At 48.3% G+C, this 12,481-nt stretch overlaps 1 protein-coding gene across 2 annotated transcripts in view; it reads left to right on the top strand.

Moving 5' to 3' along the window:
• Positions 1–9,012: 9,012 nt before the first annotated feature.
• Positions 9,013–12,481, top strand: part of XKR4 (XK related 4) — a 496,677-nt gene continuing 493,208 nt past the window's right edge. For both annotated transcript variants that reach the window (XM_070076615.1, XM_070076616.1), the window contains exon 1: positions 9,013–9,955. In XM_070076615.1, coding sequence (XP_069932716.1) covers positions 9,153–9,955 — 803 coding nt within the window. In that variant the 5' untranslated portion in view covers positions 9,013–9,152. The remainder of the gene's footprint in view (positions 9,956–12,481) is intronic.

Genomic DNA, 12,481 nt, shown 5'->3' on the forward strand with positions numbered 1-12,481 from the left:
TGGGGAGTGTGGAGAAGGAAGCATTACATCATCTTAACTTATTCCATTAGCATTGTGATTTTGGGCTTTCAAACTCTAAGCCTTTTTTAATTCACACAGCCTCTCTTTATAGGGCTCACATTCCTGTTTGGGTCCTTTCACAAATATGTCATGAGGCCTTAGCAAGGCAGCTGTGTTTGAAAAACATAAAACATAACATAATTTTATTTCCTTTGGGCTATACGCTTTTTTAAAAAGTTCATATTTTTATGTTACATTGAAGAGTTATGTGCTATCCTGTTCATGTCCATGGAAGCCTGAACAACAGACAGACTTGGAGTTTCTTTCTTCTATTTGCTCATAGCATTTATAATATTTTGTTATGAAATATAGTCACATCACTACACTGGGTAACACCGGGCACTTATTCCTTCAGCCTAGGAAGAGCTATGTGCTATCCTGTTCATGTCCATGGAAGCCTGAAGAACAGACAGAGTTAATTGCGAATATGGGTCTTGAGCTAAGGCAGTGGGGGTGTGAGGTCCAGATGTCTGGAGAAGAGAGGAAATATCTCCACATCTGAGACCTTACAGTGAAGGGTGTTCTGGCACCTAGGAGGTGGTTTCTGGCCAAGAAGCAGAACAAATAGCTCCCAGATGATGGGTTCTTACCATTCTTAGAATAGTCCCAGACCAGACAGTAGCACACATTTGAAATGGCTAGATATGAAGGCCTATAAATGTCTTGGAATTATGGTCAATAACGTAAGTGAAAAATCTGAAATTTGGCAGATTTCTGGATGGAGGTCAGAGAAAAGGTTCTGGGACACTGACCACTGGCTAAGTTGTTAAGGAAGTTGTCTCAGTTGCATTCTGTTACTTCAGCAATATAAGGAACCTCTTTTTCTCCATGAAATTTATTAGTGACCAAGAATATGACAGAGAAACATGAGTAACAACCCTGTAACAGTTGGTTCAGAGAGCTATAACAAAATATTATAGTCTGGGTGGCTTCAACCAGATACTTAGTTCTCACAGGTTTGGAGGCTGAAAGTCCAGGATCAAGGTGCCAGGCAATTCACTTTTTATTACAAGGCCTTTTTTCTTGGCATGTAGGCATACATATTTTTAATGCATTCTCACATGGCAGAGAGAGGGAGAGGAAGGAAGGGACGGAGAGAGGGAAGGAGAGAAGGAGACGGAGTTGGTAAGAGTGAGACAAAAAGGGCAAGAAAACAAGGCTGCTCTGGTGTCCCTTACTCTTCTCACTAGGACACTAATCCCACCAAGGGGACCAATTCTCATGGCCTCATTTAAACCTAATTACTTCAGGGCCACTCTGTGGTGTGGTAAGCTGAGCCTTTCCCCCATGGTGCTGGCACCCCATAATGGGCACTGGTTGGTGTCCTGGCAGGTCTTTGCCTATGGCCTGGGAAAGCAGTGGAAGATGGCCCAAGCACTTGGACCCCTGCACCTACATGGGAGACCCAGAAGAAGTTCCTGGCTCCTGACTCTGGCTTCAGTTGGGTCTGGCTTTGGCCACTGTGGCCATTTGGAGAGTGAACCAGCAGACGGAAGACCTTTCTCTCTGTTTCCTCCTTTCTCTCTGTAGATCTATCTCTCAAACAAATAAGTAAATAAAGTATTTTTTAAAAAACCTAATTTCTTCCCAAAGGCCATACCTCCAAATACCATAACAGGTGGCTGATATTTCAATAAACAAATTTTAGAAGTATGCAAACATTCAGTCTAAAACAGTAGTGCTATAGACTAGTCTATAGACAAGTGTTCTGATGCTGATTGTCTTGGCTGACCAACAGCATACCTGAGTCTACTCCTTTTTTAACCTCTATCTTTGAAGTGTCAAAGAAATTGAGTCAACATGGTTGACACTGACTCTTTCTTTCATTCCTACCTTTCTTCTAAGTCCAGAAGTCTTTCTTCCCTCTTCAATTAAATCCCATAGCTTCTTTCTCTAGACTTGGACTGTAAGAAAATAGAAACAACATAAGCTGACAAAGCTTGCTTCCCACACTCCAAAGCCATCTAATGTAAATGTCCTGGGCAAATGTGAGCACTGATGCACATTCTGATGTGGCTTTGTGATGTATCATACAGGATAGACTCAGATACCAGTGGGCTCTCTGTAGAATTCTGTCCCCCATGCTCATCACCATAAAGGGAGGCAGAATCTTAGAAGGGAAATTAAAATTGTAGGAGAACCAGGTAGAGAAGTGAATGAGCCAGACCTCCTTCTCGTGTCCTAGCTGTTGACAGGGGTGTCTGAGTAGGCATGGCAGAGGACCTTACACACAGTAAGATTAACCAAAAGAGAGTGCCACGTGAAGACTCGAATAGAACGAACAAGTCCTGTTGTTACTTGGAAAAGAGAATTCTAGGTAGAGAGAACAGCAAGTGCAAAGGCTCTTGGGCAGAAGCATTGTGGTATGCTTGAGAACTAGTAAGAAGACTCTTTTATCAGAGTGAAGACAGGGAATAGGTGAAGAGTATGAAACACAGACGAAGAGAAACAGGTTGGGCGGGTTAGATTACATAGGGTCTTGTATGCTGGTATGAAAACTTGTGTGCAAATATAAGAAGACATTTAATAACTAAGAATCAGGCTGCTTTCAAATATATGTGACCAGTGTGGACACACAGAGCTCCATGCTAGAAGGTCCTCATGCTTCAGTGGTCTAGATACTATATTTGCATCTTTGAATTTAATTTTTAAATATTTATTTATTTATTTTAGAGAGGGAGCCAGATAGCTAGTGATTACCCATCTACTGGTTCACTCCTGAAATGCCTGCAATGGACAGTATTAGACCAGACTAAAGCTACAAACTAGAAATTCAGTTCAAGACTCCCATGTTGGTAGCAGGAGTCAACTACTTGAGCCATCACCACTGCTTTCCTGGGTCTGCATTAGCAGGAAGCTGGAATCAGCAGAGCTAGGACTCAAACTCAGGCACTGTGATATGGGACATAGGCATCCCAACTATCAATCTTAACTGCTAGATTAAGTTCCTGCTTCAGAATTTGTATCACATAAGTGAAGTTCAAAGGAATGTTGGGGTATGTGCTAGAAACTCAAGGTGGTCTGTCTGTTGCCTGCTTGGAATGGGCTCTTACAACCCACAATAGCTAGGATTGAGTCAGGGCAAAGCCAGACAAGTACTTGACTCACCACCGCTGCCTCCTAGGATGTGCATTATAGAGAAGCTAGATTGGACGTGGAGAAACTAGGACTTGAACTGCCTGGTGGTGTGAGAGCCCTGTCTGACCACTCCCTCTGTGTTCCCATCCTGTCCCATCACTGCTGCTGCCTGCCATCACAGTGTTGAAGAACTATAGAGTGTCAGTGTCATGGCCAAGTGTATGCTCCCTGGCATTTTGAGGTGTGGCAAGTGGTAGCTCCCTTCTCCTTGGACTGGGAGTACCAGGTGCATTCAGTGTGTTCAATTCAACAGTCCCCTTGCCCACCCAAGATCTGGAAAATGAGCAGATTCTGAGGTGTAGCCTGCCATCTCTCAGGGACTGCTTCTCTTCTGTGGGTTGGAGTCCTATAGGATGCTGGATTGACTTTCCTGTCTACAGCCAGATCCTGCGTTTTTATTTTGAACTGGGCTAACCCCAGTGTGAGGAACAAAATCACATGATCTGGCCTGTTTTTCACCAGGACCACTCTGCTCTGTTGATGGTGAGACCAGCAAGCAGGAAAATAGGAAGGAGGCAAGAATCTTGGAGGGAGATTATAGTGAATAAAATCAGGGTGGGAGCAGGGAAATTGTATCAAGTAGTCAAGTAAAAATATTTTTGAAGAGAACTCACTATTTTCTGAGAGATTAGACATGGAGTCCAAGAGAAACAAGTGGTCAAAGATGACTTCCATTTTTTGTTTAGAGAAATTAAATGGACAAAACTGCTATTAATGGAAATGTGGAAAGAGAAGCAGATTTGGGGAGAGCAGACCTGGAGTTCAGTTTGGGACATTTCTATTTGAGATGTCTTTAAGGCACCTACAGAGAGATGCTAAGAAAGCACTGAGAGTGTTCTGGGGGTCCATGGGATGTATCCAGGCTGGGGAAATAAATATGGAAGTTGCCAGCATAAGGTGGTATTTTATTTTTATTTATCAAAACTATTTTTAAATTATTTATTTATTTATTTATTTATTATTTGAAAAGCAGAGAAAGACCTTCCATCTCCTGGTTCAGTCACCAAATGCTCACAACAGCTAAGGCTGAGTTGGGCCAAAGCCAGAAGTCTGGTATTCAATCCAGGTCACCCATATGGGTGGCAGAAATCCATCACTAGTGCCACCCAGGATGTGTGTTAGTAAGAAGCTTGATTGAAAGCAGAGTATCTGGAACATGAACCACTCTCACATTGGATGCAAGAGTCCCAAGTGATGACTTAATTGCTATGCCAAATACCTGCTGCACAGTAGTATTTTTTTAAGATTTATTTATTTATTTGAAAGGCAGAGTTACACAGAGAAAGAAGGAGAGGCAGAGAAAGGGAGTGTGTGTGTGTGTGTGTGTGTGTGTGTGGAGAGAGAGAGAGAGAGAGAGAGAGATGTTTTCCAACCATTGGTTCACTACTGAGATGGCGGCAACGGACGGAGCTGCATCAATCCAAAGCCAGGAACCCGGAGCTTCTTCTAGGTCTCCCATGTGGGTGCGGGGGCCCAAGAATTTGGGCCATCTTCTACCACTTTCCTGGGACACAGCAGATAGCTGGATCGGAAGTGGAGCAGCCAGGACTCAAACAGGCACCCATATGGGATGCTGGCAGTGCAGGTGGTGGCTTTGCTCACTACACCATGGTACCAGCCCCTGCACAGTGGTATTTGAAATGGGACATTGCATGAAGTTCTCAAGAGAGTGAGACTCCAAAGTGAAGAGATTAAGGATCAGTCTCATTTAAAGGTATGGGAAATAAAGAAAGAATTAACTAAGAACCTAGAATTAACAGAGGACTAGGCTTTGAAGTGGGCAAGACCCCAGAGCATGTGGTGTAGTGAAAGCTAAGGGAAGAGCAGACCCCACTGAAGAGGAAAGGTTTGCCGCATTAAACACTGCTGAGGGCTTCAGGCAGGTGAAGGCTGAGTGGTTGAGTGAATGATAGATCAGCAGCAGCTTGGCAGGTGGGAATTGTCCAGGGAACAGTTATTGGTTTATTTGAGTGTGCTCAAGTGAAGATGGGAGAAAAGGGATCCAAGAAAGTGAGGTTAGGCAACTCTGGAGGGACTGTGTTGTGAAAGCTTCCAGACAAACGCAGGGGTGGCTAGAAAGGGAATTGTATCAAAAAGAGTTTGGTTTGGTTTTGCTTTGTTTTATAGCCAGCAGATACATAAGAGCACATTTGTATGCTGATCTGAATAATCCAATGAGAGAGAAAACTAGTGATGGTAGAAATGAGTGTGGAATTGTGCTCTTAGCAGTGAGAGTGCATGGGAGCTGGTACAGAGGTGGGCAAGTGGAGCTTCTAGAGGTAGGAGGCTGAGCAGGTGGGTAGAAACTCTGGTAGGAAGGCAGAGAAGGTGCTGGGAGTTGATGTGGGTTTGATTCAGTTTGTTTCATTTTTCTCAGGGTTTCTGGGGGTGTTTAAAGCCTGAGAAGGGAAAATAAGGAAAGGACATGAGAGTAGGAATGCAAATTGATGAGGAAGATGAGTGTGATTGCAGATTACCCTTGTGGCCCACTTCCAGCTGATGATCAAGGATGGGAAAGGAATATACAGACAGCACAGCCATGCCCCTTCTTCAGTATGACCCCATTGCACAGGCTCAAGCTTGAAGCTGGTAGATTGCCTGCTTTAACCAGGGCTGGTGTTTGCCAAGTAAAAGGGAAAACGGAGATGAAGATATGTGCAAGAACTGCCCACAGTGATTGAGCATGAAGTTTACACTGCTGAAGAAGGGGGAGAGCATGAAGTGGAGAAAGAGGCATGAAAACCAGGGTCCCAGTTACTTGGGGGAGTGAACTAACCAGTTAGAAGTTAACCAGAGAGTGAAAGGTTTATAATTGAGATTATGAAGCTGCTGAGGGGTAGGAAAACATGAGGGTGCTGGAAGAAATGGAAGCACACTGACAGAATGTTGTGTACTGCAGATGCTAGACACTGGTATAGAACAATTCCCAGGGATCTTTCTCTTATTCCTGGCAACAATACTGATTTCTCGAGATCATTATCATCTCCATTTTACAAAGGAATTTCCCAAGAACAACTCCATCTGAATTCAAGCTTCTAGCTCTTAACCATTAAGCCCATCCGCCTTGACAGGTGCAGTAATGATGACAGAGCAGGTAACATTAAAATCTACATCCTGAGATGTGATTGCTAGACTGATGGGATCAGACACTCTTGAGAACAACATTGTATACAAAGCCCAGTAATATCCATGATCTCATCTAATCCCCATATTAATCCTATGTATTAAGTAAATTGCCAGGATCATGGGACTACTAATTGGAAAAGCCTGGATGTGAAAGTGCCTCCTCTGACCTCCTATTTGTGTAGGCTCTCCATGAAATTGGATAGCCATTAGTTTCCAGAGATGGTTCAGACGGAAACTTTAAAGACACTCTAAATGGTTTTGGATAAATCTATTAATAAGGAAACCATTACTAGTTATTTCTTTTAGAACCTAATAGGAAAAGTCTCATAATTCCTATGTCTCCATGGGAACATTTGTTAGCATAAAATGTAGCATTGTTTCTGCAGTGGAATGTTCTCTCTATAAACTCATGCATTCACTCACCTAATGCTTATCAAGCAGATAGTCTGTGCAGGCACTGGAGCCTTTCCTCACTTGGTGCAATTTAAGGCATTGCGTTTGACCTAGAATACACTCTGTCCCTGAAGACGCAGTTACCTAAGAGATAGTTCCTCTCCCTGATGGTTTGGCACAAAGCAAGATCAGAGGCAGCACCCTGGAGATGGAATCTTAGATTTGGACTCTGGTGGCTGGAACCAGGGTGTTTTCCCATAAAGTCTTTGCTTTCTACAAGAGGGGCTCCACTTTATAGCTGAGCTTAAAATATAGCCTTTTGGCTGCATTCTAGGGTGGGGGGCTCAGTGGTACTGTTGGCCTTCAGCTACAACTTGATCATGCCTTTGACTAGGATTTCTGTATCTGTATGTGCCACGGTGACTGTGAACTGCGGCCCAACATCCTTATCATTCTTCTACCACAATGTCAGGCAAAGGCCAAGTGAAGCAGGGCCTTGGGCATCAGTCCCTGAGAATAAAAGACATAGTATCCAGACGGTGAGGCAAATTCCAGGTCTACAGGCACTAGAGTCGTTATTTCCACAAGCAGAGATCCTGCTCTCAGCTTCTTAACACACTAATGGAAAATGGCTGTGCAGTAGCCTGGGGCTCATCTGGGCCTGTGTGTGGGGAGGAGAACAGGTGGTTGGAATTTGGGGTGATTGGAGGTTGAAGGGCGTGGACTGGGGGATGGTATTGCTTTGCCTCCAGATGTAGAAGACCACAACTCTTAGCGGCAGAGTAAGATGTGCTGCCCTACCTCCCTCTGGTCTTAAAACACAGGAGTCACAGTATCGTTTAAAAATTACACTTCCTGTCGCTTCCATTTGTAAAAGTGAAACAAACCAAGCCTAAGTTTTCTTATAAAAAAATAAAGCTCCCATATTTTATTGGGGTTTTAAGAAATTTCTACAACCACAACACATTCTATATACTCCCCTATGCCTAAATTAGTGAACCGCCTTGAGCGCCGCAGTTTTCTTTTATTCGGGTCATTTCCGGAGTAGTGGGACCACACAGCCAGTCTGCAGCCCCTACAGCTTTAAGAGGAGGTAATGCTAGTTTTGGAGTAGCGGCGGGGTGGCGCCAGCTCTGGGCTCCGCCACTCCTCGCCCAGGGGGCAAGGGCGGGGCCGGACTCCCAATCCCTTGGCTGTGGGCCGCGCCCCTCCAAGCTTCGAGCCGCCGCTGCCAGCGGTGCTGAGCTTCCCACCTGCCGAGGGCCGCCGCCGGGTCCGCCTCTTGCTTCCCGGCTGCCGAGAGCGTGCGAGGGACACGGGCTTGGGCAGTGTGGGCTTGGGCCGCGGAGGGCCCGAGCGCCTCTTCTTCTCTCGGAGTCTGAGTGCAAGTGCCTGTGCCCATGCCCGAGGGAGAAGCCCGGAGCCTTCGAGCTGCCCGCTCCTTCTCCCGAGGGCGCGGGTTCTGGGCAGACCCGCCCTCCCTCCGCTGCCGGCGTGGCCGGGTCTCCGCGCTTGGGGCCCTGCACGCTTCCCTCCTTTGCACTCCGAGGCCGGGCACGCCCACTGCCAGCTTTTCGGGCCAGCGTGCGAGTTAAGCCAGTTCTCCCAACCCTTGCCACCCCGGCCCGGAACGGAATACAAAGAGACGTGCTCCTCCCTGGCCCTCGCTGCCGCCACGCCCGCCAGGGCCCACTGTTCTTCGTGCTCGGAGGGGCTGGACGCCGGGACCCCTCCTTTCGGCACGCACACGCCCCATAGTGTCGGTCGAACCCGCCCAACGTTCCCCGAAGTCCCGGCAGCGGGGTCCTCCACCGCCTCCTTGCAGTCCCTCGGCTGCTCCACTGGGCGCCCGGGGCCGGCCAGGTCGGCCCTCCCCACCCGCCGCTCCCCTCCGTCCCGGCCCCTCCTCCGGGGCCCTCCTCCTCCGTCGCCCCTCCCGAGCCGGAGTGGGAGCGGCGGCAGCTGGAAGAGAAGGGATGAGGTCATCCTCTCCCTCGGAGTCAGCTGGTGGAGGAGAGGAAGCGGGAGGAGGGAGCGCGCGCGAGGGGAGGCGAGGAATGTGCAGGTCCGAGGAGCGCCGCGGCGGCCGCTGCTGCTCCTGCTGCTGGCGGCCACGGCGGCTCGGGCGGCTGCCGCGGGGCCGGGCGGGCGAGGAGCGCGGGCGGCGGGCAGGGGCGCGCGCGGGGCGCCGCAAGCAGCTTGGCTCCGCGCAGGCAGCCAGGCGGCGCTCCTGCCGGCCCCAGGCGCGCCGCTAGCCCGGCCCAGCGCCCAGCCCGGCGGGCGGCGGGCGGCGGGCGAGCCGGCGCAGGAGCAGGAGGCGGGGGAGCCGCGCCGCCAGGGAGGGAAGCCTGGGCGAGGCGAGGAGGTGGCGGGAGGAGGAGACAGCGGGGAAAGGTGTCAGATAAAGGAGGGCTCTCCTCCGGCGGGGAGGCATCATGGCCGCTAAGTCAGACGGGAGGCTGAAAATGAAGAAGAGCAGCGACGTGGCGTTCACCCCGCTGCAGAACTCGGACCACTCGGGCTCGGTGCAGGGATTGGCCCCGGGCTTGCCGTCTGGGTCGGGAGCCGAGGACGAGGAGGCGGCCGGCAGCGGCTGCTGCCCGGACGGCGGCGGCTGCTCACGCTGCTGCTGCTGCTGCTCCGGGAGCGGCGGCTCGGGGGGCTCTGGCGGCGGCGCTGGCGGCCCGGGCGGCGGCGGCGGGGCGGGCTCAGCGGCGCTGTGCCTGCGCCTGGGCAGGGAGCAGCGGCGCTACTCGCTGTGGGACTGCCTCTGGATCCTGGCTGCCGTGGCCGTGTACTTCGCGGACGTGGGCACGGACATCTGGCTCGCCGTGGACTACTACCTGCGCGGCCAGCGCTGGTGGTTCGGGCTCACGCTCTTCTTCGTGGTGCTGGGCTCCCTGTCGGTGCAAGTGTTCAGCTTCCGTTGGTTTGTGCACGATTTCAGCACTGAGGACAGCGCCACGGCCGCAGCAGCCTCCAGCTGCCAGCAGCCCGGAGCCGAATGCAAGACGGTGGTCAGCGGTGGGTCTGCAGCCGGTGAAGGCGAAGCTCGTCCTTCCACGCCGCAAAGGCAAGCCTCCAACGCCAGCAAGAGCAACATCACCGCCGCCAACAGCGGCAGCAACAGCAGCGGGGCCACTCGGGCCAGCGGCAAACACAGGTCTGCGTCCTGCTCCTTCTGCATCTGGCTCCTGCAGTCACTCATCCACATCTTGCAGCTCGGGCAGATCTGGAGGTACCGTATCAGGGGTGGGGGAAGAGGGGGATTTGCGGCTGCTACTACATCCTCACTGCTTTGCTTTTGCACGAAAACCGTTCGTTCGGGGTTGCTGTGGGAGTAACCCTGTTCACACTCCTTCAGTTTCATCTCTTTCTTTCTTTCTTTCTTTCTTTCTTTCTTTCTTTCTTTCTTTCTTTCTTTCTTTCTTTCTTTCTTTCTTTCTTTCTTTCTTTCTTTCTTTTTGGCTTAAAAAAAAAACAACAAAACTGGGGCTTGCATTTTTAAAATTTGTGATCTCAGCCTAGGGTGGGAGGGAAGTGAGAAATAAGGGAAGGGCAGCAGAGTGGGTCTGATCACCTCATCCCTTCCTCCCCAACCCTGCCTCACTAGCTTCTTTCCTTTCCACACTACAGCCCTCCTCCTCCTCATTTTTAGTGCTCTCTTTTCAGTAAGAGAGGATTCTTGATACATCTAAAAATCCTTTTTGTTATGTTGAATATGAGGTATGTGTTGCAATTTGGATGATTTCTTTTGTTCCCTGGGAAAAATTGTTAGTTCTGGTTAGATGGAGGATGTTATTGCTCAGAAGTACCCGCATTTAATGGTCACTGCTACAGAAGTACTGTACTCCAAGTGAAGAGCTTGTCATGTTTGTCCAAGTTGCCAGATATTTGTGACATACATGTGCAAGGCATCTGCAGACATGAGAAAGTACACTTTATGGGACCCTGACTTTTATAGTGCACTTTCCAATTATCTTTAGAGTATACTCATATCTAATTTCTCATATAACTAAGAACCTCTGAAAAAGGGGTGGTGTCATATAAACTTTAATCACACTTGGCATCTTCATTGGCTGCTTTGAAACTTGTCATCTGATCTACCAATTCTTTTTACACAAATATCACTTCCATTTACTAACTGGAATACATGTTAACCTTGTTAAACAGAGAGAAACCATAACTTGGGCAATCAGTCACTGCTTAGACTTAGGCATATAGTGAAATAGTAGGTTCAGAAATGTACTCTTCTGACATTTGTCTGTTTTAGTAGCTTTTTGAGACAGCATTATAGATCTAACAAAAGTGTATGGAAATACAAAGATGCTAACATCCGAAGGTAATTTTCACTTAAATGCTAAGCAAATATATACTGTAAGTAAAGATGAGGAACTTCCTAGAAAGTATGCCAATATGGGACTACACTCTACTATATGAGTGTTCTTTTTCTATTTCATTTGTACTTATTTTTGTGATAAAAGATATTATAAGTCATTATCGATGCCAAAGCATCAGAGAGTTTGTGGAATACAACCTCAAATTTATTTTTGTTTATGAGGAATAACAGTGCTATCAACTGAGAAGAGCAGGTGTGATGATTTTACCACCTTTCCTGGGACCAGTGTTTTATAAAAGCAGGGTAAGCATTGTCATTGACAGTGGACATTAGGATTATAGATGTTATTTCCCAAGCATATGCTTTCTGGAAAAGTGACATATGATATGTATGTAGTCAGGCACCTTGATGATGGAGACCTCCATATTTTGGACTCAAGGGGACTTTTTGGAATATCAGCTCACTGTGATAATTCTATTTCCCATATATGGCTATTAGAAACAGTTATATCTTGATGCTTTTCAAGTGTAATGAAGAACTGCAATAATTGACTTACCTAATGAAATTATTTAGTGGCTAGTCTGCATGTGATTACCATTTTAATCAACAGCATAATAAATAAAGCTTGCCATCCCAGTTTTCACTTTTTCAAACTTTTTATACTAGGAAAGAAGTACTTTTTTTTTTTAAAGAAAAAGATTAATTTATTTATTTGAAAGTCAGTTACAGAGAGGGAGGGAGGGGGAGAGAGATCCTCTATCCGCTGATTCACTTCCCAGATGGCTGCAAGGGTTGGGGCCGGGACATGCGGAAACTGGGATTCAGGAGCTTCCACCAGGTCTCCCAAATGCGTAGCAGGGGCCCAAGCATTTGGGCCATTCTCTGCTGCTTTCCCCAGGCCATTAACAGGGAGCTGGATCAGAAGTTGAGCAGCTGGGGCACGAACTGGTGCCCATATGGGATGCTGGCATTGCAGGCGGCAGCTTTACTGCTGTGCCACAACTCTGGCCCCCAGTTTTTCAAACTTTAAGCAAGATTTGAAATGATTTACTTTCCATTGCCTTTAAAGTTTCTAGATTTTTTTTTTTTTTTTGACAGGCAGAGTGGACAGTGAGAGAGAGAGACAGAGAGAGAAAGGTCTTCCTTTGCCATTGGTTCACCCTCCAATGGCCGCCGCTGCAGCCGGCGCACCGCGCTGATCCGATGGCAGGAGCCAGGAGCCAGGTGCTTTTCCTGGTCTCCCATGGGGTGCAGGGCCCAAGCACCTGGGCCATCCTCCACTGCACTCCCTGGCCATAGCAGAGAGCTGGCCTGGAAGAGGGGCAACCGGGACAGAATCCGGCGCCCCGACCGGGACTAGAACCCGGTGTGCCGGCGCCGCAAGGTGGAGGATTAGCCTATTGAGCCACGGCGCCGGCCTCTAGA

The sequence above is a fragment of the Oryctolagus cuniculus genome, chromosome 6 (genome assembly GCF_964237555.1).
Source record: "Oryctolagus cuniculus chromosome 6, mOryCun1.1, whole genome shotgun sequence".
NCBI lineage: Eukaryota > Metazoa > Chordata > Mammalia > Lagomorpha > Leporidae > Oryctolagus > Oryctolagus cuniculus.